The 25,872-nt window shown below is 29.0% G+C and overlaps 2 protein-coding genes across 3 annotated transcripts; one reads left to right on the forward strand and one right to left on the reverse strand.

The window, feature by feature from the left end:
• Positions 1–2,234: 2,234 nt before the first annotated feature.
• On the forward strand, positions 2,235–5,935 carry LOC107012093 (S-type anion channel SLAH2-like). Its single transcript, XM_015211823.2, has 5 exons — positions 2,235–2,465; positions 3,218–3,412; positions 3,760–4,215; positions 4,318–5,088; positions 5,192–5,935. Exons 2-5 carry the CDS (start codon positions 3,233–3,235, stop codon positions 5,618–5,620), a joined length of 1,836 nt encoding a protein of 611 aa, XP_015067309.1. The 5' UTR covers positions 2,235–2,465; positions 3,218–3,232; the 3' UTR covers positions 5,621–5,935.
• Positions 5,936–19,818: 13,883 nt separating this feature from the next.
• Positions 19,819–21,552, reverse strand: LOC107012775 (probable membrane-associated kinase regulator 6). Of its 2 annotated transcripts, none has more exons than XM_015212699.2 (2): positions 20,675–21,552; positions 19,819–20,042 (listed from the first exon to the last, which is right to left on the reverse strand). In XM_015212699.2, the coding sequence occupies exon 1, from the start codon at positions 21,339–21,341 to the stop codon at positions 20,682–20,684; it is 660 nt and encodes a 219-aa protein (XP_015068185.1). In that variant the 5' UTR covers positions 21,342–21,552; the 3' UTR covers positions 19,819–20,042; positions 20,675–20,681. The 2 variants fall into 2 exon arrangements, with proteins under 2 accessions (XP_015068185.1, XP_015068184.1); XM_015212698.2 differs by having other exon boundaries at positions 19,819–20,165; positions 20,675–21,549.
• Between the last annotated feature and the right edge of the window lie 4,320 nt (positions 21,553–25,872).

Consider the following 25,872-nt stretch of genomic DNA (forward strand, 5'->3'; position numbering starts at 1 on the left):
AGTCGAGGGACTATATTTTTTTCCTATACGGTGTATGATATGATATCTAAATAAAAGTTCAATTAAATTTGCTTTTGCATCGGGAAAATCACAAATTTACAATGAAAATTTTTACATTATTAGGGGTAAAATTACCTCTAATAAAAAAGACTCCATATCTTGGAGATTGAACGTGAAACTTATGATTAAAAATAAATGAACGTTTATCACTTCACCACGACCCTCTTTTCTCGGGACCATTACTTGGTGGGTGATCAACTTCAAATATATATATTTTTTATATAATAAATGAATAGTACTCTTCTTTGCTGTACAGTGGGGACTCTCTATGTGTGTATATAATCTCTTTGTGCATAACATGTTTGACCCATCAACTCATGAGTTGTCCATTAATTCTTTAATTTCCGTGTATAAGTTTCTAAGCTTCTCCTCAATTCACGGTAAGATATTCCTTTTATGTTAAAAATAAAATCTACCTGTGGGCTAGTCTAATTTTTTCTGAGGTAATGAAATTTTTTCCACAATTTAAATTTGATTTTTTTTTCTTACTCTATAGTCTTCAATCAACGCAGGTTGACAAATTTGTTACATTAATTGAGCATTGATATAGACCTATAATATTTTTCATGGAAGGGAAAATATCTTGTAATATTAATTTGTCACAGGTTGTTTTTGTTGTCACCTATTGAAGTCAAGTTGATCTATATTATATTTATTATGTTAAATATTTGATGATTATGTGACGTTAATAGTAAACTAGTTTAATTGGAGAACTATGGAATATAATTTTTTTATTTTTTGTCAAGAACCATCGATGTCTCATGTTCTAACAAGTACAAAAAAAATGATGTAATTACCAGACCTGCATGCTTCATTAGTTTACTTGTCCAAAATAAAATAGTACTACTTATTTTATAATAAATTATAAATAATTCTGTCGTAATACAGTATTAATTTTTTGAGCTGTCTCTTTCTTCAATTTTGTTTATCGCATTAATCGTTATCTTTTTAGCCAAATTTTAGACTAGCTAATTTTTATCTAGTATTTTAGGGTTAGGTTGACATGATTCACGTAGACAAGTCGTAATTGGAACTAATAGTTCGTGATTTATCTGTGTATATTGACTTTAATGTTTATGAATTACGATTTTCGTTAGATTCAATAATTTTAGTCTAAGACTTTTGATTTATTTTGACAACTCACAAAAAAAATATATAAATAATTTATTTAAAATCTAATATGTTTAGTTATACATAATTTTTATTCTTAAAATCCATTTTGTGTTCACCTCTAAAATCATAGTTGTTGTTTCTTTGTTTCTATCTTGTAGTAAAATGTTTCAAAAGGTGGCATGATTGTTCATTAATTTAATAGTAGTACCAATTTGTTAGAATTGTTGCTACTAATGTTGAAAATTCCTAAACATTTTTGTCCAACTCTATGCCTTACTAATTATATACGTTGCTCTGCTTATTCATTACTAGTTGGCAAATATTTTGAAGTCAAACCCATTCTCCAGTCAATGGAGGACAAATATTCAACTTGTACTTGTTATATTCACCTAACCATTATATTTAAATAATTTAATATACATACACCGATAAAATAAATATATTTTTCGGGGAATAATAATAATTAAATTAGCTGGCTATTTAGACTTTCACCTGCGAGAGTACCATTTCAGTTATAATCCTCTAACTCAAATTGAAAATAAACAATTATTTTAATACTCATAATTTTACTGTATTTATCAGATTACCTTATACCAGAGACTGCTATAAGAAAATTACATTCTTTTTAATTTATACGACACAGTTTTCTTTCTTAGTCTGTGTTAAATCGAATAATATCTTTATGTATTGAACAATAATTTAATCAAACCTCCTATATTAATTTTAATAAAATGTTATACAACGATTTAAAATTCTATAATATGTTTCATAACACAAACCTAAAAAATGTCTATGTTTTCTCTTAAACTTTAATAAGATACCTTCGCATAAATTGAAACAGAGAAACACCTAAGCAAAAAAGTTAAAAAATAATTTTGCGACTTTCTTGTCGCATATGGGGTTTTAATGTTTTGTTGAACGGATTGTTATTATTTTTTTAAAATAAAATGGCAGCTGTAAATTGTAATAATACATGATGTGACTGATGTCTGCTTCCAAGAACATTGCATGACTAATTTATTTCTATTTATACTCCTTCCTTTGGCTAGCAGAGTCGTAGTTTTTTTCTCAACAAATTTTGGTCCTTCCAAAATTTTATATTCCTATATATATATATTTCCTGTTTCATCTTCTCTCAAAAGAAAAAAAAATCAGATTTTTTGAGTGCCACAATTTATATAAATATTGTAGCTGGACTCATCAAAATTGCTTTGCAATTGACATTAAAATCTCATACTCTTATTGGACTCTATTGCATTGTCTGCATTTAAGCAACACAACTGTTTAGAAAGGTAAAGTAGTGATTTTTTTGGTCTATTTTATTTTTTTTTTGAAAAAAAAAATATTATGTCAAATGTTCAAATTCTAGAGAGTTCACCTGCTCTCCAGAAACTATTGGTTAAAGAGAACTTGAATCAATCTTAGCTTTTTAATTTATTTCTTCTTTTAATGGCATATTTGTTTTGAAAACGTTACTTTTCAATTTGTCTTTTCGATTTTGATGTTAAATATGTTATATTAGAAAATTAATTTAGAAGAGTGGTAAAAAGGGAAAAAAGTGTTTTTTTTTAAAAATAAATTAAAAATATAACTAGACAATAATATGAAACGAAGAGAGTACATGATTTACTTTATCGAAAAATTATATAACTGATACTCCTTTTGATTTGTGCTGTTGAAAAATTTGTCTAAAATATGCGTGCTGAAGTTTCTTTCTTTCTTATGGTTGAGTATAAAAAGAAAATATTTAAGTTAGAACTTAGATACATAATAGTGAAATGAACTTGTAAATTAATTAATTACCTTTTAAGTGAGCTGATTGTGCGAGTACGCAAGTCTAAATATAGAAAAACTCAAAAGTTTCAAATCACACTATTAGAAATAAACACTTCCTTTCATTGTGAATTAATTAGACATTTGTGTTATCAAATATGATTTTATCATAGTCATTTCGAACCAGTTCACTGAAAAAAATAGATTTTCGTTGAAATACTGAAGAAGCTTCCTAATTTCGTGCGAATAATTAATAATATTGTTGTTACAGGCGTATTAAATAAAGATGGGAACAAGTGATCAACAAATTCATCCTGCAAACGAAGCTACCCCAGAAGGACTTCCATCACTTATCAGATTCATCAGTTCTGAAATGGATCATGATTTTGATGCCATAGTGAATGACCATATTAATAATCAGTCTGCGCTTGCACCAGATTCTAACTCTTCAAACTCTGCAATTATGGTGAAAAAAAATTCTTCTCTTTAAAATCTTAATTAATACTACTAGTAATTACAATCAGCTTGTTTAATTAGTGGTTATTATTCAGTTATATCAATTTTATTGACTCTGCATCTTTGCTGATAGAGGATATGTAGTACTATTCGCTAGCTTGATGTATAATAATATGTTGTCGTTGACATAGATGATCATATATTTGAATTTATCGAAAGAAAGTAGAATTACCTCTGTTTGTTGTTGATCATGTAACAAGGTAGGAGGTATAATTGACCTTATTTCAACCTTGATATGTAACATACTGTGTAACACTTCATTGGCCTAAATATATACCATCTATGATCTTTCTATAGATATCTGAAGCTGCTGCTGCTGAGCGAGAGAGCGAAAAAATTCATGCAGTTTCCATTAGCATGCCACCCACTCCGAAAAAAGTTGGTTTTGCTGAGTCAATAGAAGCTCCTGATTCTGCTGCTGCTACATCAAAAGATAGTAAAACTAAGTTTTATTCTCAGCCTATGCCGAGAGCTAATACTACTAATGCATCTTCAGCTGGAGCTCATGCTAGCTGTGAACTTGCTAGGCATCCAAGGATTAGCAAGTTGAAGGATAAAAGATTTGACAGCTTCAAGACATGGTCTGGTGGGCTTGAGAGACAATTATCAAATTTGCGCGGAAACAGGAACCAGGAAACAGAACAAGAGTCTGTAGCTCAACCCTGTGCTGAACCGGAACCTAATACTCCGGTTAATATTCCTGTGGATCGATTTTTTGATGCCTTGGAGGGACCAGAACTTGATAAGCTAAGGGTATGTTTTTCCTGCTTTTATCGATTGATTTTGGGTAATAGATTGTCTTTTTAGTAATTATTAGTGTGAATGAAGATAGTGAATTGGATGTTTCCTACACAGGCTTCAGAGGAAAGTATCCTTCCAGAGGACAGGACATGGCCATTTCTACTCCGTTATCCTATTTCATCGTTTGGTATCATTCTTGGCGTTAGCAGCCAAGCTATAATGTGGAAAGCCTTGGCTACTTCTGCCTCCACCAAATTCCTCCACATAAGCATGGATGTAAACCTTGTGCTCTGGTGGATCTCTGTTGTCCTGATGGCGATTGTTACTTTCACTTATGCGCTGAAAATCATTTTCTACTTTGAAGCAGTTCGTAGGGAGTACTACCACCCGATACGTGTTAACTTCTTCTTTGCTCCATGGATAGCACTTCTATTCTTAGCACTTGGACTTCCACCTTCAGTCTATCAAAACCTTCCTCATGCTTTATGGTATGTCCTTATGACACCATTCTTATGTTTGGAGCTCAAGATTTACGGACAATGGATGTCTGGTGGTCAACGAAGGCTCTCAAAGGTAGCCAATCCATCGAATCATCTCTCAGTTGTGGGAAATTTTGTTGGTTCCTTGCTTGGTGCATCCATGGGACTTAAAGAAGGACCGATTTTCTTCTTTGCTGTTGGATTGGCTCATTACACTGTTCTGTTTGTAACGCTCTACCAAAGACTTCCAACAAACGAGACACTCCCAAAAGAGCTACATCCTGTGTTCTTTCTATTTGTTGCTGCCCCTAGTGTTGCTTCTATGGCATGGGCAAATATCCAAGGGTCCTTCGATTTTGGTGCACGGATCGCCTACTTCATTGCCTTGTTCCTTTACTTCTCACTGGTAAATATTACTCCCTTTACAAAAATTTTGGGGCCTATTCTTGTGTTATGTCATGACAGCAAGCTGATCCATTTCCTTTGTGCTTTTTCTTATTCATTTACAGGCTGTTCGGATTAATTTCTTCCGAGGCTTCAGGTTCTCATTGGCTTGGTGGGCTTACACTTTTCCAATGACCGGAGCTGCTATTGCCACGATCAAATACTCGATCATGGTTAACACGGTTGTGACAAAGTGCCTGGTTGTTATACTTTGCACCCTTTCTACATTCACAGTGACAGGACTGCTTGTGACAACCATCATCCATGCCTTTGTTCTAAGGGACCTCTTTCCAAATGACATTTCTATTGCAATTAGTGAAAGAAAACCTAAAACACATAGACGATGGTATCATCATAGACGAGCTGGAAGCACAGATATTGATCAATTCCTTAAGTACGCTGATTCTGCTGAAGCCAAAGATATCGAAGCAGCTCTATCTGGCAGCGTAGAGTTAATAAGCACCTCTGCTCCAAAAGAAGTTAGTCAAGATTGAGTCGTTCTGTTTGAGGATCCTGCATTAAAATAGCTTGCATTCGCTTGTAAAGCCTTAAGCTTTTAATCAAGTGAGAAACACCAAGAGTTTGGTGATCCTGTGAACTTGATATAGAAGAAGGCACATGAAAGGTCTTGTAAAAAGAAGGATGCATGAGGAGAACGAGTGTCGTTCCAACTTTAAAGTTTTCCTTTTTGTATAAAGTGTTTGAGATGAGTATCTATAATAAAAGGGTCCTTAGTTATCTCTTTTCACCTCTGAGGATTGCTGTCTTTTTTGTTGTGTTTTATACAGAAGGACTGAGACTTTTAAGCATTTTCACCTACGAGAATAAAGTAACAAGTCTCAAGTATTTGAAGCCAAAGAGAAGATGTTTATCATCTATATCATTTAAATATCTTACAAATCGAAGTGATTACTAGCTGAAAAAGAAGTGAAAAAGGCCATCCTCATCAGTCATCGCGGCAAAGCTTTCAGATGCTTGCAATTGTCTTCTGCTCCATGATACTATATCTGTAGAGCCAATAATTTTGTATATGAGAAACTACTGAACTCACTCGACTATTGACATTACTATTTAATTTTCTACTGAGGTATATTCTACTGGTAGTTGTAGTATTGCTTTTGTAGTTTCTGGTCCTTTGGTTTTTGTTATTATTTTGTTGTCTTGTTCTGTGACTATCATATTATGTTGTTGTAGTTACCATTTGTTACTATCTGCTATTTCTTATACTTATGTTACTTCTGCATACACTCTACTCTCCTCGGACCCCATTTGGTGGGGGACTATACCGGGTATTTTGTAGATGTTGTTGTTGTCAATTATAAAAAAATGTACGCGATCAAATTTAGATTGATGATCAAAGGAGGGGTTCCATGACATGCATGTATCTTCTTTACCAACTTTTTAAAAGGGAAACAGGGTTAACATGCCTTCTGAGAAGCAAAATAGCAGCACAACTCATTGATAACCTACCCTTCCAATATGTCCATAGTGAATGTTTGGTCACATGAATTCATTTCAAAATTTTGTTTTATGTCATTGATATGAATCACTCGACAATATTTTGGTTCCTCATAAGTGTTGTCTCTTTTATTATTGTTGAATGCCTTGAATCGGACCCGTTACAAACAGAAAGGACGGGGGTCTCGCTGACCGGTCAGCGAGTCGGGGGGTCCAGGGGGGCGACGCGCCCCCTGGCCTGGGGTCCGGGGGGGCGGAGACGCCCCCGGCCCGACGGTATACAATGTTGTTGTATTGGGCCCTTAATTATCTGTCAATTCTGTATGTTGGGCCCAAGCCTATTAGGGCGTAGCTTAGCACTATATATAGACGCTATGGCAAACCCTATTCTGTAATTCTGTTCTTGCCTCTCCATAATAAAACTGCTCCCCCTCTTCCCCGTGGACGTAGCCAATTTATTGGTGAACCACTTAAATCTGTTGTCTTTGTTTTTCGCGTTTATATTTTCTCGTATTATCTCGAATTCTGCATAACAATTATGTCGAAGCAAAATATTGCAAAAGCTTATAATAAGCTCTAATATTAAGAATCTATATATTAGACGATTCCAATTAAATGAGAATCGAAACGTAGTTTATTGAAAATGTCGTATAATAGCAACATGATAAATTCCAAAACTTGGAAATTGATCTACTTTCATTTGTAGCCAATAGGTTGAAGATGTCACTGTTGACATATAAACATGTTGCTAATAGTACATGTAGTGTCGTGTGACAAATAAATCAGCACAATGGTGACTCAACTTACTTGGTGCTGCTGACAGTAGATTAAAGTATCAATCACAAAATTGACTAGACATAGGAAAAAACTATATTATTTAAAGATGACATTATTTGGTTGCGCTTCTTTAGGCTCTAACGAAATTTAAAACATGCTATGGGATACAAAATTGCAATCGAAAATAAATTTGAGTTATTTTTGGCACTATACGATAACTTTCGTTATGTTAGGGGAATATAACTGATTATACATACACACAAAAAAAAATGTACTAACTTTATAATGTTTGTACGAGTGATTAAAAACAAAAATTCAATTGAACCTCTTCAATACAGGCAGCTACAACCCCCAAAAGGGGGTATTACTAAGGAAGAAGACATGTTTAAGAAGAAAGAAAACACAGACTATCTTTTGTCTATGTTTCCTTTTTCCCCCATTTCACATGTTATTAGTACCTAATTTGCTCTCGGGAAAATTCTCCCTATTCACTTTTACTTGTCCTGTATTTTGTCACTTTATCCATATTGATTGATTTTTTTTTCTTTATATAGTAAAAGTGAAAATATACTAATAAAGTTGATAAGTAAAGGACAATTTTCACATATAGCAAACAAAAAATTTATATTTGTATGCTATAGCAAAGTTTGCATAATTGCGCTCTATAGCAAAGATATAACTGTATAATTTGCTATACATATACAACTGTATAATTCGCTGGCCTCACTATACATATACAATTGTATGATTCGCTGGCCTATTTCGCTACAATTGTATAATTCGTTGGCCTATTTCACTGCAATTGTATAATTCGCAATTGTATAATTCGCTGGCCTATTTCGCTGCAATATGTGTATAAAATTTGCATTGCATACAATTGAATCGAAGTGAAACGTTTGTATATTGTATAACTATAAGTGTATAGGAAGAAGATATATGTTTTTCTCTCGCTTTATACAAAAACAGAAACACAATTTATACACTTCTGTTGTATAAAGCGAGAGAAAATTGTATTTCACTGCAATTGTATAATTCGCTGGCCTTTTTCGCTGCAATATTTGTATAAAATTTGCATTTATATACAATTGAATCGAAGTAAAATATTTGTAAATTTTATAATTAAGTGTATAGCACGAAGATATATGTTTTTGCATGTGTATATACAATTTTCTCTCACTTTATATAAAACAGAAACACAATTTATACACTTCTGTTGTATAAAGCGAGAGAGGCGAGCAGAGGGAGAGTGGCGAGCGAGAATAGGAGAGTGGCAAGCGAGAGTTTTGGGAGAGAGGCGACTGACAAACTTTGACAAACATTTGCTATGGGCACAATTAAATCAAACAGTAACTACTCCATTTATTTTAGATTATTAGTTTCCTATTATATACAATTACCCCATGAGTGAGTAAAAGTGAACAAACATATCAAGAGAGTTCGGGGAGAGCCAAATTATGGACCCAACCCTGAGCGGAGGCCCATGATTAATTTATTTTAGGTTATTAGTTTGCTATTATATACAATTACCCCATGAGTGAGTAAAAGTGAACAAACATATAAAGAGAGTTCGGGGAGAGCCAAATTATGGGCCCAACCCTGAGTGGAGGCCCATGATTCATTTATTTTGGGTAAAGAAACGGATTAGTTCCGTCCGCCATGGGCTTGAAGCATGAAAATGGTTTTGGAATTATTTGATGCTTGACGTAGACATTGATTGATGATGATGGTATTTGGATCTTCATGTTAAACAGTAAAATAGGTCGGCTTGAAGCATTTAATGAGATATTTTCATATTCCCTTCGTTTCTATTTATATGTCGTTAGGTGTTGGACACCCTTCATTAGAAAATTACGTTGTATATATATGTCAAATTCTGCATTCAAAAGATATATATTTGAAAGTTGGACACATTTCGCAAAAGTTGTGTCTTTGACACAATGATAATGGATATCCATTTGAATGGAGAAGTTTTGGCTTCGAACCCCAAATAGCACAATTTTTTATTTTTTTTTGTATTACACCATTATTTTTGGACACATTAGTAAATTTTCTGGCTCTATTTTATTGAAAACTTGAGTTCAAGATAACACTAAATAAGGATATAATGATAAATTTTTCTAATTTCTTAAGAAACGTAAAATCTAAAATAACGACGATCGACAACTAATGGTGAACTTGATTTTTCTTTCTAACACGTAAAATGTTCATGCCTACGTAAAAATGTTTATTTGAATCAACAATGTCTCTCATATATTAAAAATGATTTAAATTTCCTCTATTTTCACCTATTGATTCTAATTATCTTTTAACTCGATTGTTTTTTTCTTTTCTTTCTACCTCTTAACCTTTTACATGGATTTTGAATTAAAATTATCTCTCATTTTACGAAATTATGAGATGAGGCATGTATTGAAACATGTGCGAGACTTTAATTAAATATACCGCATTCTTTTTTGATCCACTTATACTCAACTTTACAAATAACTCGATGGATTTGAGTTTGTTTATTTGGTTGTAAACGATAAAAAGATGTTGAGTTGAACCTAAATAATCTAGAACCAACTAGAGTTTCTTTATACCAATTTTGATCCAAAATTGCATTTCAAGTTTGTGCTTTTGGGAAATATATTATTTTGTAATAAATCTATGGAATATATAATTGGACAATTATGAAGGAAGAATAGTGGTGGAATAGGCATTGATTTATAATTATGTTGTCAAGAATTGAGGTTTCACAAAAACATGGTGGAATGGGCAACAAACTATAAACCATAACCAATGTCTAAAGTTGAACATACAAAGCCAAGGGGATAACGATCCTTATGCTATTGACTTTCACATGGTGGGTCACTTTTATCACATTCCATATAACATTATAAACTAAGGTATCCTTGTTAAGTAAGTGGACGTTCAATTATGTACAATTAAGCATCTCCTATTACAATATATATATATATATATATTTGACTACAATATATGTTTTTATAGTAATATTTTGCTATAGCAGTTACTCCCTTTGTTCACTTTTATTTGTCAAGTTGCGTTTTTCGAAAATCAAATTTGACAAAGTTAAATTAGATTATATTAATTCGATATTTTAAACAAAAAATATAAATATTCAAAAACCGTATGAAAAGTACTATAAATTGCAATTTTTTTGCATATCAGTATGATGAAAAATATATCTTAAAATGCTAGTTAAGTTTTTATAATTTAACTCTAAAAATAAAAACCATGACAATTAATTATGGACGGAGAGAATAAAAGTTATCAAAATAAATGATGTTATTATAAAAAAAATGGATAATGCTTATTTAAAAGGAAAGGATTAACGAGTCTAAGAAAGTGAAACTTTTTAGGAAAATTAGAACTTTTAGTTACTTAGATATCCATAAATTCTAATATCCGTCCTTATATTTTTAATTAGGCATATATCAGCTTTAATTTAATTGAAATTTGATATGTACATCTTTTATCTCTCGAATCATAAATCTTCGTAAATTAACAAATTATTAAATGCTAAATTATTCATTTACTGATGTGTTATGTTAATTTTTATTGTTACAAAAATAAATAACATATTTTAGTTAATTGAGATATAGAAGTGCTTTAAAAATATTAAATGAACCAAAATCAGAATTTATCAATAACTCGAGGAACAAAAGTGCAATTATTCCTCAATCTAAATTTCCCGAAGTAGAGCTACTCTTTTTTTTTAGGTTATGGGTGTATGCCGGAGCATAAAATGTAATTTTATTAACACTTTGTTTGGAAGGTTGTTACGTGTTATTTGCTTATTTTATAATGTGTTGTATCATTTTGTATCGTTACATAATATCACACATTTATTATTTAAATAAACCTATAAGCAAAGTAGGGTACGGTGTAGAAATACTATGAAAAAAGTAGGATAAAAGATGAAATACACTTATTAAATAATAAATAAATTTAAAATGAAAAATAAAATATTAAAGTAACGACACGATCACACCAAATTGATCTTTTATAAAATAAGTTTTTTCAAGGTTACCTAAGATGAATTTAAAGAATAAGATACAATAAAATTTTGAATAACAGTTAATATTTAAACTAACAATATAATTAAAATAACGGATAACAACCATCCAAAAAAATGTAAACTGTACAAGAGAAAACTTTTTCTTTTAGAATATTTAAATTAAGTGTTATCGGCTATTAATCGGAGCAACATAAAATGGTCACGTCAATAAGAAGGGGCCAAGAAAAAGTTTGAATTATTATTATTCTTAGAGCTCCATCAAAACTTTGTAGTTTAGATCACCAAAATAATGATTATTTAATATAAAAATAATTCTAGTAATGATTGCCAATAACTCACAGATGGAATAAAAGACAATATATTGGCTAGCTTATATTTTGTGAAAAAAATGAAAGAGTTTAAATAGACCATATAAGATAGAAATTAAAAAGATTATAGTTAGTCTCACGTTGCCTTTAGCCTTACCAGGGATTTCAGAAAAAGTATGGTCTCAACGTAATTAATTTGTGGATTAATTATTAGGGTAATTATATCTACGTACGCTTGAATTAATTATAGAACTTGTATTCGAGAATTTAAAATCATTTACTATTCAATATTCATGCTGTGTTTCTTACCTGCTCTGAAATGAAAAATGAATTTTTTAAGAGAAAAATGTCATGTTAATTATTTCATTTATTTTAGGTCCTATATGATTTCTATGAGTTTTGATTTCCTATTTTTCTATATATAATAAGAAGCTATAGCAGCAGCAATGGGTTCGCTTCAGTTGACGCCAAATTTATGTTTTATCGTATATTTTCTCCGTTCACTTTTAATTATCGCGATTTTCTTTTTTAATTCAATTTTAATTAACATTTTATAATGTATTTTTTTTTATTATATTGATATGAAAAAATTGCAATCTATAGTATTTTCGTGTAGGTTTTGAATATCTAAATTTTTTGTTCAAAATATCGAATTAAAGTGACAGAGTACTAATTGGTACAATTGCCGATGTCAATTAGTACATCCGACCCTAAATTCTTCAGATATCAATCTTGTGAATGTGAATCTTTATTTGTTAACAAAAATTTAGTTGTCTCTTCAAATTATATTGTTCCTTATAAAATGAGACTAAAAAAGTAACATATATTTTTTGAAAATGACCTAAAAATTACTACAAATCACAAAATTTAAAATATTTAGGAGATACATAAAAAAAATGATTGAACTCTCGAACACAAAAAGTAACATATGTTATTAAGAACTCAAATAAAAAGTACTATAAATTAAAATAATTGATATATTAAAATATCCACATGACCAAAAAAAAATGTTTGTGCTGCATCTGTCACATAAACTAGGATTGAGATGGTTTTAAAATTTTAATTTTGATTATACATTATAAAATAACCGAATAATTGAAATGCTATAGTTTTCTAAAAATAACCAACCGACCCGTCATTTTCCTAATGTTACCTCTTTTTTGTTTAGTTTTACTTAAATTTGAAAAAATTTATTTCATTTCTATCCTCAATTTCATTGCTACCTTTATTTTCTATTTAGCAATAATATAACTTTTATTCAAGTTGTTGTCCGGGCTTTGTTTACTAATATTATTAGAAGATATTACATATGCCAATAGGATATACAGTAAACTTCTTAGCATTTTTTATTGTGTAAATTAGGTATATAACATTTTTTATAGTAATATTCTCAAGTTATAGCACTAGAGTTTGAATTTCATTGTATAACATTTAATATCTCAAGTTATAGCATTTTTAAAAAAAATATAATGTTAATTTTAAATTATTAAAAAGAGTTGTTAAAATAAAAAATAAATTAAAAAATGGACAAATTAATAATGAAAAATAGGATCTTTTATTAAATAAATTAAATATAATTATTAATTACTGTTAATAAATTAGCACGTTTTAAGGGATTTTAAATTTTTTTAAATTAGTTAGTTGCCTTAATTCTCTCAAATTAGTTTAAATGATATTAATTTTTGATTTAATTCCTTGAAAAGCTCTACCAAATTGGCATGAACGTACATGTCATTTTGTTTTCCAAAATTTCACAATCTTTTTGAGATTTGCAGATTTTATTTTCATTTTTTATTAGTAGTTGAATAAATTTTGGCGTTGAAAACAATTTGATTTGATTTGATGGAGAACAATGTGTCGATATTAATAAAACATGGTGGAAAGTGGAATTCATCATATTGATTTTTGTTACGATTTGTTGTTTTAATTATGAATTGTTGGTTTTAATTATATTTATTGTTTTGTACATGTATAAAAGTGTTCGATTTTTTTTTTATTATTGTTAGATCTAAAATATAGTTTGTATGTTCTTTTTTTGGATAAACAATCAAGTTACGTATGGCATTTTGAAAAACGATAAGTAAATATAAATGTGTTTGAGTTGTAATTAAATTGAAGATTCGCGTGTTAGTTGATTTGTGAAGAAAATAGTAAAACGTACATTTATTAACTAGACAAATAATAATTAGATATAATTCTTTGTACAGGTGAAGTATTACAAATGTATGAATAATGTCTGAAAATTATATAAAATTTGTATTTAATGGTAAAACCTGCTCAGATAATATTCAAAAAGTAAGAAGATATAATTCTGTGTACTGGTGAAGTATGAAAATTGTATTAATTGTGTACGAAATTTATAAGAAACTTGTATTAATTGTGTATGAAAATCTATATTTTGTTAAACTTACAATATATGTTTCTGTTGAAATTATAATATATATTTTGTATTTATTTTGTATAGAAACAATATTCTTTTTGTTTAATTGAAATAGTGTATATGTCAGTGAATGATATATTAAATGTGTATGAAGTTTGTATGAATTATTTTGATAGGTACAGATACAAAATCAGAAATTGGTCCACATTTTAGAACGGTTACAGCAACAAATTCTTTTAACCCAAGATGTAACTTTGTACCATTTACATTGATAACAAACATGTCATCCCTGTCATTTTTAGTTTCAAGAATAAATATATGTCATAACATCTGACATTGAATTTTTATGTCATGCAAATCATAAAAAAATTCAAACGGTGTTTCTTGTAAGAATTGTTGAAACTTGTCTTGACCTAGGAAGGTCAACAGATCCGCAAACACATTCATGTTAATACATGAAGACAAATGTATTTGTATCTTCTTCTCCTATAAAATTGGTAAATTAAATTAATACATTTATCATACTATATAATGTCATATAAAATCATATATATACTGGTATGTTAAATGGACATTCAATTCAATTCATACACAAAGCATACAAAAACTGTACATCAGTTCATACACAATGCATACAAAAATTAGCACGTTTTAAGGGATTTTAAATTTTTTTAAATTAGTTAGTTGCCTTAATTCTCTCAAATTAGTTTAAATGATATTAATTTTTGATTTAATTCCTTGAAAAGCTCTACCAAATTGGCATGAACGTACATGTCATTTTGTTTTCCAAAATTTCACAATCTTTTTGAGATTTGCAGATTTTATTTTCATTTTTTATTAGTAGTTGAATAAATTTTGGCGTTGAAAACAATTTGATTTGATTTGATGGAGAACAATGTGTCGATATTAATAAAACATGGTGGAAAGTGGAATTCATCATATTGATTTTTGTTACGATTTGTTGTTTTAATTATGAATTGTTGGTTTTAATTATATTTATTGTTTTGTACATGTATAAAAGTGTTCGATTTTTTTTTTATTATTGTTAGATCTAAAATATAGTTTGTATGTTCTTTTTTTGGATAAACAATCAAGTTACGTATGGCATTTTGAAAAACGATAAGTAAATATAAATGTGTTTGAGTTGTAATTAAATTGAAGATTCGCGTGTTAGTTGATTTGTGAAGAAAATAGTAAAACGTACATTTATTAACTAGACAAATAATAATTAGATATAATTCTTTGTACAGGTGAAGTATTACAAATGTATGAATAATGTCTGAAAATTATATAAAATTTGTATTTAATGGTAAAACCTGCTCAGATAATATTCAAAAAGTAAGAAGATATAATTCTGTGTACTGGTGAAGTATGAAAATTGTATTAATTGTGTATGAAATTTATAAGAAACTTGTATTAATTGTGTATGAAAATCTATATTTTGTTAAACTTACAATATATGTTTCTTTTGAAATTTTAATATATATTTTGTATTAATTTTGTATAGAAACTATATTCTTTTTGTTTAATTGAAATAGTATATATGTCAGTGAATGATATATTAAATGTGTATGAAGTTTGTATAAATTATTTTGATAGGTACAAATACAAAATCAGAAATTGATCCACATTTTAGACCGGTTACAGCAACAAATTCTTTTAACCCAAGATGTAGCTTTGTACCATTTACATTCATAACAAACATGTCATCCCTGTCATTTTTAGTTTCAAGAATAAATATATGTCATAACATCTGACATTGGATTTTTATGTCATGCAAATCATAAAAAAATTCAAACGGTGTTTCTTGTAAGAATTGTTGAAACTTGTCTTGACCTAGGAAGGTCAACAGATCCGCAAACACATTCATGTTAATACATGAAGACAAATGTATTTGTATCTTCTTCTCCTATAAAATTGGTAAATTAAATTAATACATTTATCATACTATATAATGTCATATAAAATCATATATATACTGGTATGTTAAATGGACATTCAATTCAATTCATACACAAAGCATACAAAAATTGTACATCAGTCCATACACAATGCATACAATATTAATACATATTTAATTTTTTTTTAAAAAATAATTTATGATTTTTAAACTATAAACTACTACTCAAACAGTACCACTACATTAATTCATACATCAAAATCAGAACATAAAATATACAGCTTTAATACTTTTAATAATAGTAAAAAATATACGACATACAACACTAATACATTATTCATACACTGATATTGTAATAGACAATATAGCATTTCATACACATAGCATACAAAGTTAATACATTAATGCATACATTCCTATAGTGAAATATAGTAATTATTTTATACACAAAATCATACAACATTAATACATCATTATTTATCAAAAATCATACTTTGTTGTAATCCAATTATAATTCACAAATCATACAATATTAAATCATACAATATTCATATATAATTATAATATACAATACTAAAAACTCAACTGATATATAAATCATACAAATTTCATGTACTATACTGTTGACAAATAAAATCAAAATTAAACACACTTTACAATATAATCATACACAGTTCATACATTGTTTATACATTTATAATGTAATAAACTAGATGTAGCATTTCATACAAACTTACAACATTCTTTCATATACAATATATTCAACACTAAATATACAAATTAAAACAAAAAGTATGTAATTTTATTATGGATATTAATATTCAACAATATTATAAACTTGATACAAAACTTAATACACAATTCATACACACTTCAAACATAAATCATAGAAATTTAATATACAAATCATACCAAATTAATACAGTGAATCATACACAATTCATACATGTTTCATATATTGATATTGTAATATAAAAAATGTGTAATTTCATACAGTGAATCATACACAATTCATACAGAAATAACAGAACATAAAAGTGTACTATACTATTCACAATTAACTCGAAATTAGAATAAAATTAAATAGATAATTTTAATTTAATTTTTTTTTTAAAAAAAATTTACTAACCTTTAAAATTTTTTTGGGTTTAACTGTTTCTTCTTCTTCTTGTAAATGTGAAGTATCGATTTCAGAGGTTCTTGGTTTTTTTGATTTTGATTTTATCAATTCTTCTACAAAATCAGATTCAGAATCTGATGAGTACTCAATTTGTTTTCCTTTCCTTTTCTTTCCTCTTTCTTTCGCCCTTTTCTCCGATTCATCTACTTTTTGCTTTTCTTTCCCTTTTCTCTTCTTCTCGGATTCCTTTGGATGTTTGTTTGTTTTTTTTTTCATTTTTGATTTCCCTGATCTAGCTTTGTCTTTTGCATATGAAGACTGAGTTTGTGTTTGTGATAAAATTTTGAAAGATGGAGCATGAAATTCGTCTGAGCTTTGTTCATCATTCAACCTTTTGGATTTTCGCGGGGTTTCATTGCCTCTCTTCGACATTGTACAGTTTTTTAAGTGCAAGAGATGAAGATTTGAGTGCAGAAAAGGAAGATTTGAGTGCAAAATAGTAGAATTGGAGAAGACGACTGTTAAGATTGAAAGTTTTTTGAGCGTGCAAAAGAGATGATTTGGTAAAAAATTAATTGTTAGGCGTGCAAAAGAGATGATTTTGTGAGGATTTGGGGAAGAACAAAATTTTGGGGAATATAAATTTTTTTATTTAGATAACGTGTGACAGTTTTAAAATAAAACTGTAATTATTTTAGATATTGATGGGTAGTTATTAATTATGGAATGATAAAATCCCTATTATTTTGTAATTTTTTTTTAAAAGGTAACTATATAATATTTATTTGAATTTGCACTAGTTAAGAGTTTTGTTTAAAAAAGGTAACTTAAAATAATTAATTTAATTAATTACATTGGTTTAAAAAAGATAACTAAATAATAAATGTAATTATTTAAATAAGTTTATTATTATATTAAAAAAATTAATGAGAATAATATATTTTTTCTTGATATGCTATAACTTGATAATAATATTCTATAAGTAGTTTATTATTAAAAAATATGTTTATAACTTGATATTTATCATCTTAAATATGTGTGTAGTGTTATTTTTATTTAATTTAAATAGTTCTGCTNTTTTTATTTATACTTTGTATTATATTGTCCTGTAATTAATTCAAATAAAACATGATTAGAGTACTTTAAAAAGAATGAGATATTCTTGCTTCAACTTGAATATCTATTTATTCATTTTTATCATTTATATTTCAACCGAAATTTATTGTAGTTTTAATATATATTCCAACATTTTACTTTCTTTTTTAATATGTTTCTTTTTTTAAAAAAAAAATTAAAATTGACGACTCTTTAATTTTAACATTCAATATGATACTTAATTTTACAAAATTAAATAATACATTATGCTTTTGTTTTTCTAAATTTAAAATTATAAAAAATTAAAATCCTTTCTTATTTTTTTCTCTCTAAAATTTCATATTCACTTAGCTGAGTGACGTGGAGGCTTTTAACCTCATTATTTATGTGGATTATAGAATATTTAATTTTTTTCAATTTATATATTTTTTTCATGTTAATTAGTAGAAATTCGTTATCCCATTAGAATGACTAATGCCTTAGTCTACCTTTCATGTTCTCTTGTTGAGATTTTTCTTTATTGTATTAATAAAAAAACTTGTCCTAGATGACTGTCTATTCGCTAGATATATTATACTTTTAAAAATTCGAAAGATCGAAAATAAAAACTTAAATAATAATACTGAAATATAAATTAACATGTCTCTAGGCTCCAATTATATTCTCACTTTGTTCTTCTTCTTTTCAATCTAATTCCCTATTTGTATTTCACGGATAGTGTTTACATTCAAGTTGCTGTAAATTCTTTGCTAAGACAAATGGTAGTGAAATGTTGCTAATAAAAGGTACAAATTATTCGAGACTTATTATTTTATTAATATTATGATTAAAAAGTTTCTTTGTTAATTTTTATTTGTCTATTTTGAATTTTTGGGTCTTAATTTTATGAAATATCCCCTTATTGATATAATTATTTCACCACAACTATATATTAATCGATGTTTTGTTTATGTTGGAAAACGAATATGGTAAATATGTAATTAACATTAAGAATATAATATGTTTTTTCTTAATAAACAATACGTGATAAGTAAAAATAAGAACGTAATATGAATAAATAAAATGAATGGATAGATTAATATTGTCTAAATTATAAGCTTTCAAAGTAAAGAGTTTAAAATAGACAAGCAATTAAATTTGACCAATTCAATTTTTTTCTTAAATAAATCACTTGCGAGTGGGGCAAATTATACTTTGTGACCATTTAAGCGGCTATACATAGGTTTGAGAACATAATAATCATAATCATAATCATAATAATAATATTTTTTAATAATTTAAATTTTTAGATAAAATTATTTCATATTTTAATATGCATAATATGATATCAGATCAAACAGATTAAATATCACCGTCATTTCACAAAATGGCCATACACTTAACAAATTTATGTTTGTCGCCCATTTAAGGTGCCATTAATGGCAGATACAAGGCATGCAGAAAAGGATATGTATTCTCTTTCGAATATAATATAGAACTAGTACTTGTAGTAGTACTAAAACTCTTTGAGTTTAATTAATGTTTAATTACTAGTACTTTCTTCATAGGAATATAATTATTATCATTATAATATATGCTTAGCTAGATCAAAAGGGTAAATGCAATAGGGGAAGTACGTAAGTGATGACATACAATATATATATATTAATTCTGAAATATTATTATTATTATTCCCATAAAAACTTTATACAAATCACAGAAGCAAGACAATTTCCTAGTTGAAATTGTGCAGGAAAAAAAAGACAAAAAAAATTAAAATAATATGAGTAATGATGAAGATAATATCATATCTTCAAAAATTCCAAAGAATATTTTTCTCATGGCTGACACAGTCCCTTCCTCACAAGCTTTTTCCACTTCCTTCAAGAAGACAAAAAATTCACAATCTCATTCTTGAAGATAAGAGAAATAGCAAGTGACAATTTATGTATTCAGTCACATGTGTGAACTTCTTTAGACCTCCTTCTCATTTTCTCTATTTACCTGAAATTTAACCCCCCAAAAAAAATATTATAATCTGAGTGACAATCGAATTCTGCTAGAGAAACCGATAAAAGAAATATGAACCTCGACCCTAATTCAAATTCAAAAGTTAACTTATTCAAATAAAAATAAAAATGAAATTCTAATGTGGAACAACCTCAATATATATCACATATTCAGACTTGACAACTGTAGCATGAACAACACAATATGAAGGTTCAATATTGAACTCAAAATGAGTCTTTAACTCTAACCATGATAACAAATGGATCTTCAGCGTAAATTATCTTCGATTATAGAAGAAACGAACATATCAATCTAGTAATCCATGTGGGGTAAACTCAACAATTAGTTCTATGAGTTTTATTAACCGCAATTATTACATTTAACTCGAACTATGTATATACATTTATGTATGTGAAACATTTAACTTATTTCGAATTTTTTGACTCTAGATCCGTTAGAAAAAAAAAAGTAGAAGAGAGAGAAAGTGAAAAGAAGTAGAGTACCATAGTATTAATGGTTTCTTTTGCAATGTAGAACAGCTTCATAAATAGAGCTTTCAGAATCACAAGATCTACGCCAATTATCAACAGAATAAGCTACACTTATCCTTGGAGATGTTGCTGCTGAACAATAATCCCATTTCTTCATCACTTCCTTTCCACTACTTGATCTGCATCTACCAATTCTACTACACCTTCTTATTTTCTGGCAAAATGGCCTAAGAAAATCAAAATACTTCACCAAAATCCTCCTCGACAAACTCCGGCATCTCCTCAACGACACACAACGATTCACCCTGGACGAACAACGCGACTCATCCTGCTGCTGCGCAGCAGCAGAAGATGCCGGAGAATTCGCGATGGAGTCGGATTCAATTACACCGTAATCCGACTCCATCTTCATCGGCTTCTTGATGAACAAAGGCATCAACAAGCCGTTAGAAATGAGTTCATCAGCATGAACAAGAGTTAAAGCGGAATCTGATGTAGGAAAGTTAAAATTCAAATCCTGTGGATTCACATTAAAAAACCTCTTTGACGGAGGTAGTGCAGGATCCATCTCAATAAAAGCAGTTTCATAATCATCCATTGAAGCTCTAAAAGAATCCCCCAAATCTACTAACCAACTATACGAAAAACTCTCAATCGAGAGAGACTGCGAAGTTTCCATATCAAATTATAAAAAAAAGGAAAGATTTTATCAATTCAAATAATGAATGAACTCTAGCTTTCATTCATATAAAGGAATAAATACTGTATATGTACATATATAATAAAATAAAATAAACGAGTATTGATTGAATAATGTACTATTCTTTTTTCTAACAATAACATATGGGGTGGTGTACTACAGACAAATTCAATTAATAACTGAAAACGAAATGAAGAAAGAGTGAACGAAAATTTGAAAGACAAACCCCATATATATACACTCACGGATGTTTGCTACATTACCTTAATTTTAGTACTATTATATAACATTTTAATAATTTTTGCATACAATTTAATAGTAAGTAATTCAACTAGTAAGCTTCACATACAAGTTGATTGACTAAAAGTTTTATTCTTGAAGAATTAATTCTACTCATAAAGCAATGCAAAAAAAAAAATATTTTCTATTATTACTTTGTACTAGTAGTACTAGTTTATACTTTATGTCACATTGGAATTTTCATATATTAATCTGCTAAAATAATATTCTCATTATACTACCAATCAAAACAATGCATTGCATTGTCTACAGAACAAAGTACAAACAGCTTTTCATCATCAAATTGTGAACTTTAGGGAAGGATCAAACATTTAAAATTTATGAATTTCTATAACAATCTCAAATTAATACACGATAGAAACTGAATTCATAGTCAAATATTTAATATATATAAATGGTCTAGACAAAAGGTATTGGATCAACCTCTGCTCATATATAACTTAAAAGTTACTGAATATTTCCTGTTACCAATTTTGTTGTCAAAAATCATTAGTGCTTGTTGTGGTAAACACTAACGTTCTGTCCCCTGGAGATTTTTATTTGTTTTCGAAGTCATAGGCTCATAGCTAGGGTCTAGGGAAGTAACATGTTATGTTTTAAGTTATAAAATAATATACAAAAAAGAATATGATTTTTTTTTAAGAAATAAAGATCTTTGGTTATTATTGATTTGTTACTTACTACTAATATTCCCTTATCCTTTTCATGACAGCAAATACAACAATCATTTCAATAGAAATATGAAAGCATATATATATATATATATATCTTGATATTACTTACTATAAGTATGAATTTTTGTATCATTCTTTGTGTGGATGTATCCAAAGAAAGAAATATCATACTACTTCTCTTGGTAAAGAAATGTTAGACTTTTACATCCACCAATAACCTGAGTGGTAGCAATTTTTCAAAAAGTTTGTAATTTACAAAGAGAAGAGAGAATCAAAAATACCAGACCAGAGGTCCCCATTAGTGTTGGAGAAAGAGATAGACATTAAGGAAGCCTTGAGGGAGCAAAACAAGTAATTTGAAAGTGACCTAAAACCAAATGGTCCCCTCATATGTCTCCTATAGAGTTAAAAGCAAATAGAAAAGTATACAAATATTCTCAAACAATTAAGTTGTCTTCTAATGTGGACCATTGCAAAACACTTTATCACCACAAATAAAAAGAATTAAAGATTTAAGTACAATTGAATTAAGACTCTCATCAAAATCAATTACTTTTGTACTCTTAAAGAGTTATTTGATTTCCAATGAGCAGAGGACAATTGAAAAGTCTAAAAACAGTCCTCTCTATAAAAATGAATACAATGTATGTGGCCAAGTCTTGAATCTAGCTAGGGGTGTGTCTTTCAGATTGGAAATGAAAATTTCGGTTTCCAGGTCGAAGAAATTACAATTCAAGTAAGCTCATATTGGGTTGGATATTTTTATGTTCGGTTTTGGATTAATCTGTTTAGATATTTTGAATTTCAATTTTGATTTTTGAGCCTTTAAGACAGTCCATAACAATTAACAACCTCAATTCACTTATTAATGATATGGAACCATAGAATGTACAACTTTCTAACAGGGATTGAGGTCATCCTGGCCTACTTACTCATGGGTGACATGTGAAAGAAGAAAAACGTATAGGCCAAATACATAAACAGATTTTTAAACTTGTTAGGTTTTTTTCCTTAGGTATCTCAACTATGCTATTGAATCATTGAACCACCCATAATTTGTTTCTTTAAAACACTGTTGGCTGAAGTGGAACCAGATTTTGTGAGGAGCATTGATAGAGCATACATATGTTGTTCCAAAACTCATTAGTCCAATTGATAGTGAAAATGTTTGAGAATAATTGTATTTTACTTTTAAGTCATTGAACATATTAGAAAAACAATTGAGACTAACACACAGTTTGTCTTCATTCCTTCAATCAAAATCAACACAATACGGACACAATTGAAGACATTTACAATAAAAAAGTCGATCAAAATCAGCCAACAATTTAAAAAAGAAACAAATTAGGGGTAATTTAATGATTCAATAGGAAAATGACATAGTTGAGGTACTTGAGAGAAAAACCCCAACAAGTTCAGGGATCTGTCTTTTTTTTTTTTTGGATTCTTGGATATGCAATTCAATCCGAAATCTGTAAATTTTTAAAGTAAAATCTGAAATCCAAAACATCAGACAACAAAAACTAGCCAGTTACCTATCATGTCATGTTTCTGTTGATGTAGTGAATCAACTGTTGAATGACTACATCATACATAGGATTCCCATAAACAGAACTTGGAGAAATATTTTGATCAATAATGTTAAAGAAGCATGAAATGTTGATAAGAAAGTTACAAAACCAAATATTCATAAAGATTGAGTATTACTCAACTTGTATAAAACAGCATAATCAAATAAGTGATTCAAACAAGAAAGATGTTTTGTAGAAGTACAAAGTATGTGTAACACCACACACAGTAATAAGTTCCTTGATAGTGCCAAGGCAATCCAATCGAACTCGCCAACACTGAGTGAGGCATCATCAACCATGCTTATACCTTACAAATGGAGTCAACAATCACAACATAAAGGGAAATTACCACCAATTTTTGGTTTCAAGGGACTGTGTGAGAGCAAGTTGAGCATGTGAAACAATAATTAACCAAGCCTACGCTCGAAACAACACTTGTGCTATACATGTACCTATCAGATGGATTGATTGATGAACACAATATAGCATCAAAAACTTGTGCAACGTGAGCCGATAACTGATCATCCTTGATGTGTCAGGTCTAAGGATGGAATTGTTCAAGATACTATTTGCAGAATCACTTTAGTTGTAGCACGGAGATTCTGAAATTTCAATCAATTAACTTTTGAGTTTTGATGTTCCATTAACATTTTCCATAATGCAACTAATAAACATGAAAGTGATTGTCCAACAATAGCACATGGATAAATATTTAGATGTCGTCACAAAGAAACAATGATGTAATTGAGCAATGAAACACATTAGCCAATAATAACCATTACTGAATTTTCATTCTCATATGAGCTAAAACAACACTTATTTTGAGACAGAGGGAGTAAATATTAACTGGAAAAGTGCCTTTATGCGAATTATCACTAAATCAGTATTCATCTAATTCACAAAAGCAGGGTAATTAGATGCCTGAAGCAAGAACGATCTGAAATTTCAACAGTATGTTGGGCTTAAGTTAACATAGCATTCATATCCGCTATCTTAAATCTATTAAATAACTGAAAACTACAACGAAAATAATCTACACTTTAATCAACTATAACATACCAACTGTAGATATATATACATTTAAGAACCTACTTTTTCAATTTAAACCCCGTAATGTTTAAACATTTGGATTAATAAAGACTAAACAACGTTTAAATTTTGATAGAATACGTGCGTCTATTATCAGTCAACGGATCACGTCCTTTGACTCAGTAAGAACAGTAATGAAGAGTAAACAATAAAGGAAACACAACACAAGCAGTTTACGTGGAAACCTCTTTGCTCAAAGGGGTAAAACCACGACTTGTCTCACAAGATTTTCAACTGTTTTTACTAATCTTTTTAAGTAAAAGTGAAACACAGTTACAACTAAAGTAAGAAGAGTAATAACGCTATTACTTAGTGAGCCTAAGTAGATACCACACCGCCCACTAAGTTATCACCACTAGACACTTAGGGGCCGTTTGGTACAAAGATTCATAACGCATGGATTAGTAATGCAGGGATCAGTAATGCAGGGATAAATAGTGCAGGGATTAGTAATGCAGGGTTTATTTTTATCAAGTGTTTGGTTCATTTTTTCCCACCTCATCTTGTGTCTTCTTTCCAATTATACCCTTGAATTATTATGTAATTGGATCAAGGTAGATAATTGTTGGACAATATTATTTTCATAACCTTCTAACTAGCTATGGGAAGAACAATTTAGTTGTCTTGTTTGTTATTTTTTCCACTTGAATTATTTGAGGATAAATAGTTGTCATCTTAAAAAATTGATCACTCATAAAAGGTCATTTTTCAATTAAAAAAAGATAAACCATCTACTTTCAAAATCGAGAAAGTGGTCAACAACGGTAAAATTGAATAAACCATCTACATGGACACATAAAATTGCAAGTTTTAGTTTTAATATGTATGTAAATTTTTTAAATTGTTTAAAATATAAATAATTAGAAAACCAAGCAA

The sequence above is a fragment of the Solanum pennellii genome, chromosome 3 (genome assembly GCF_001406875.1).
Source record: "Solanum pennellii chromosome 3, SPENNV200".
Taxonomy (NCBI): Eukaryota; Viridiplantae; Streptophyta; class Magnoliopsida; order Solanales; family Solanaceae; genus Solanum; species Solanum pennellii.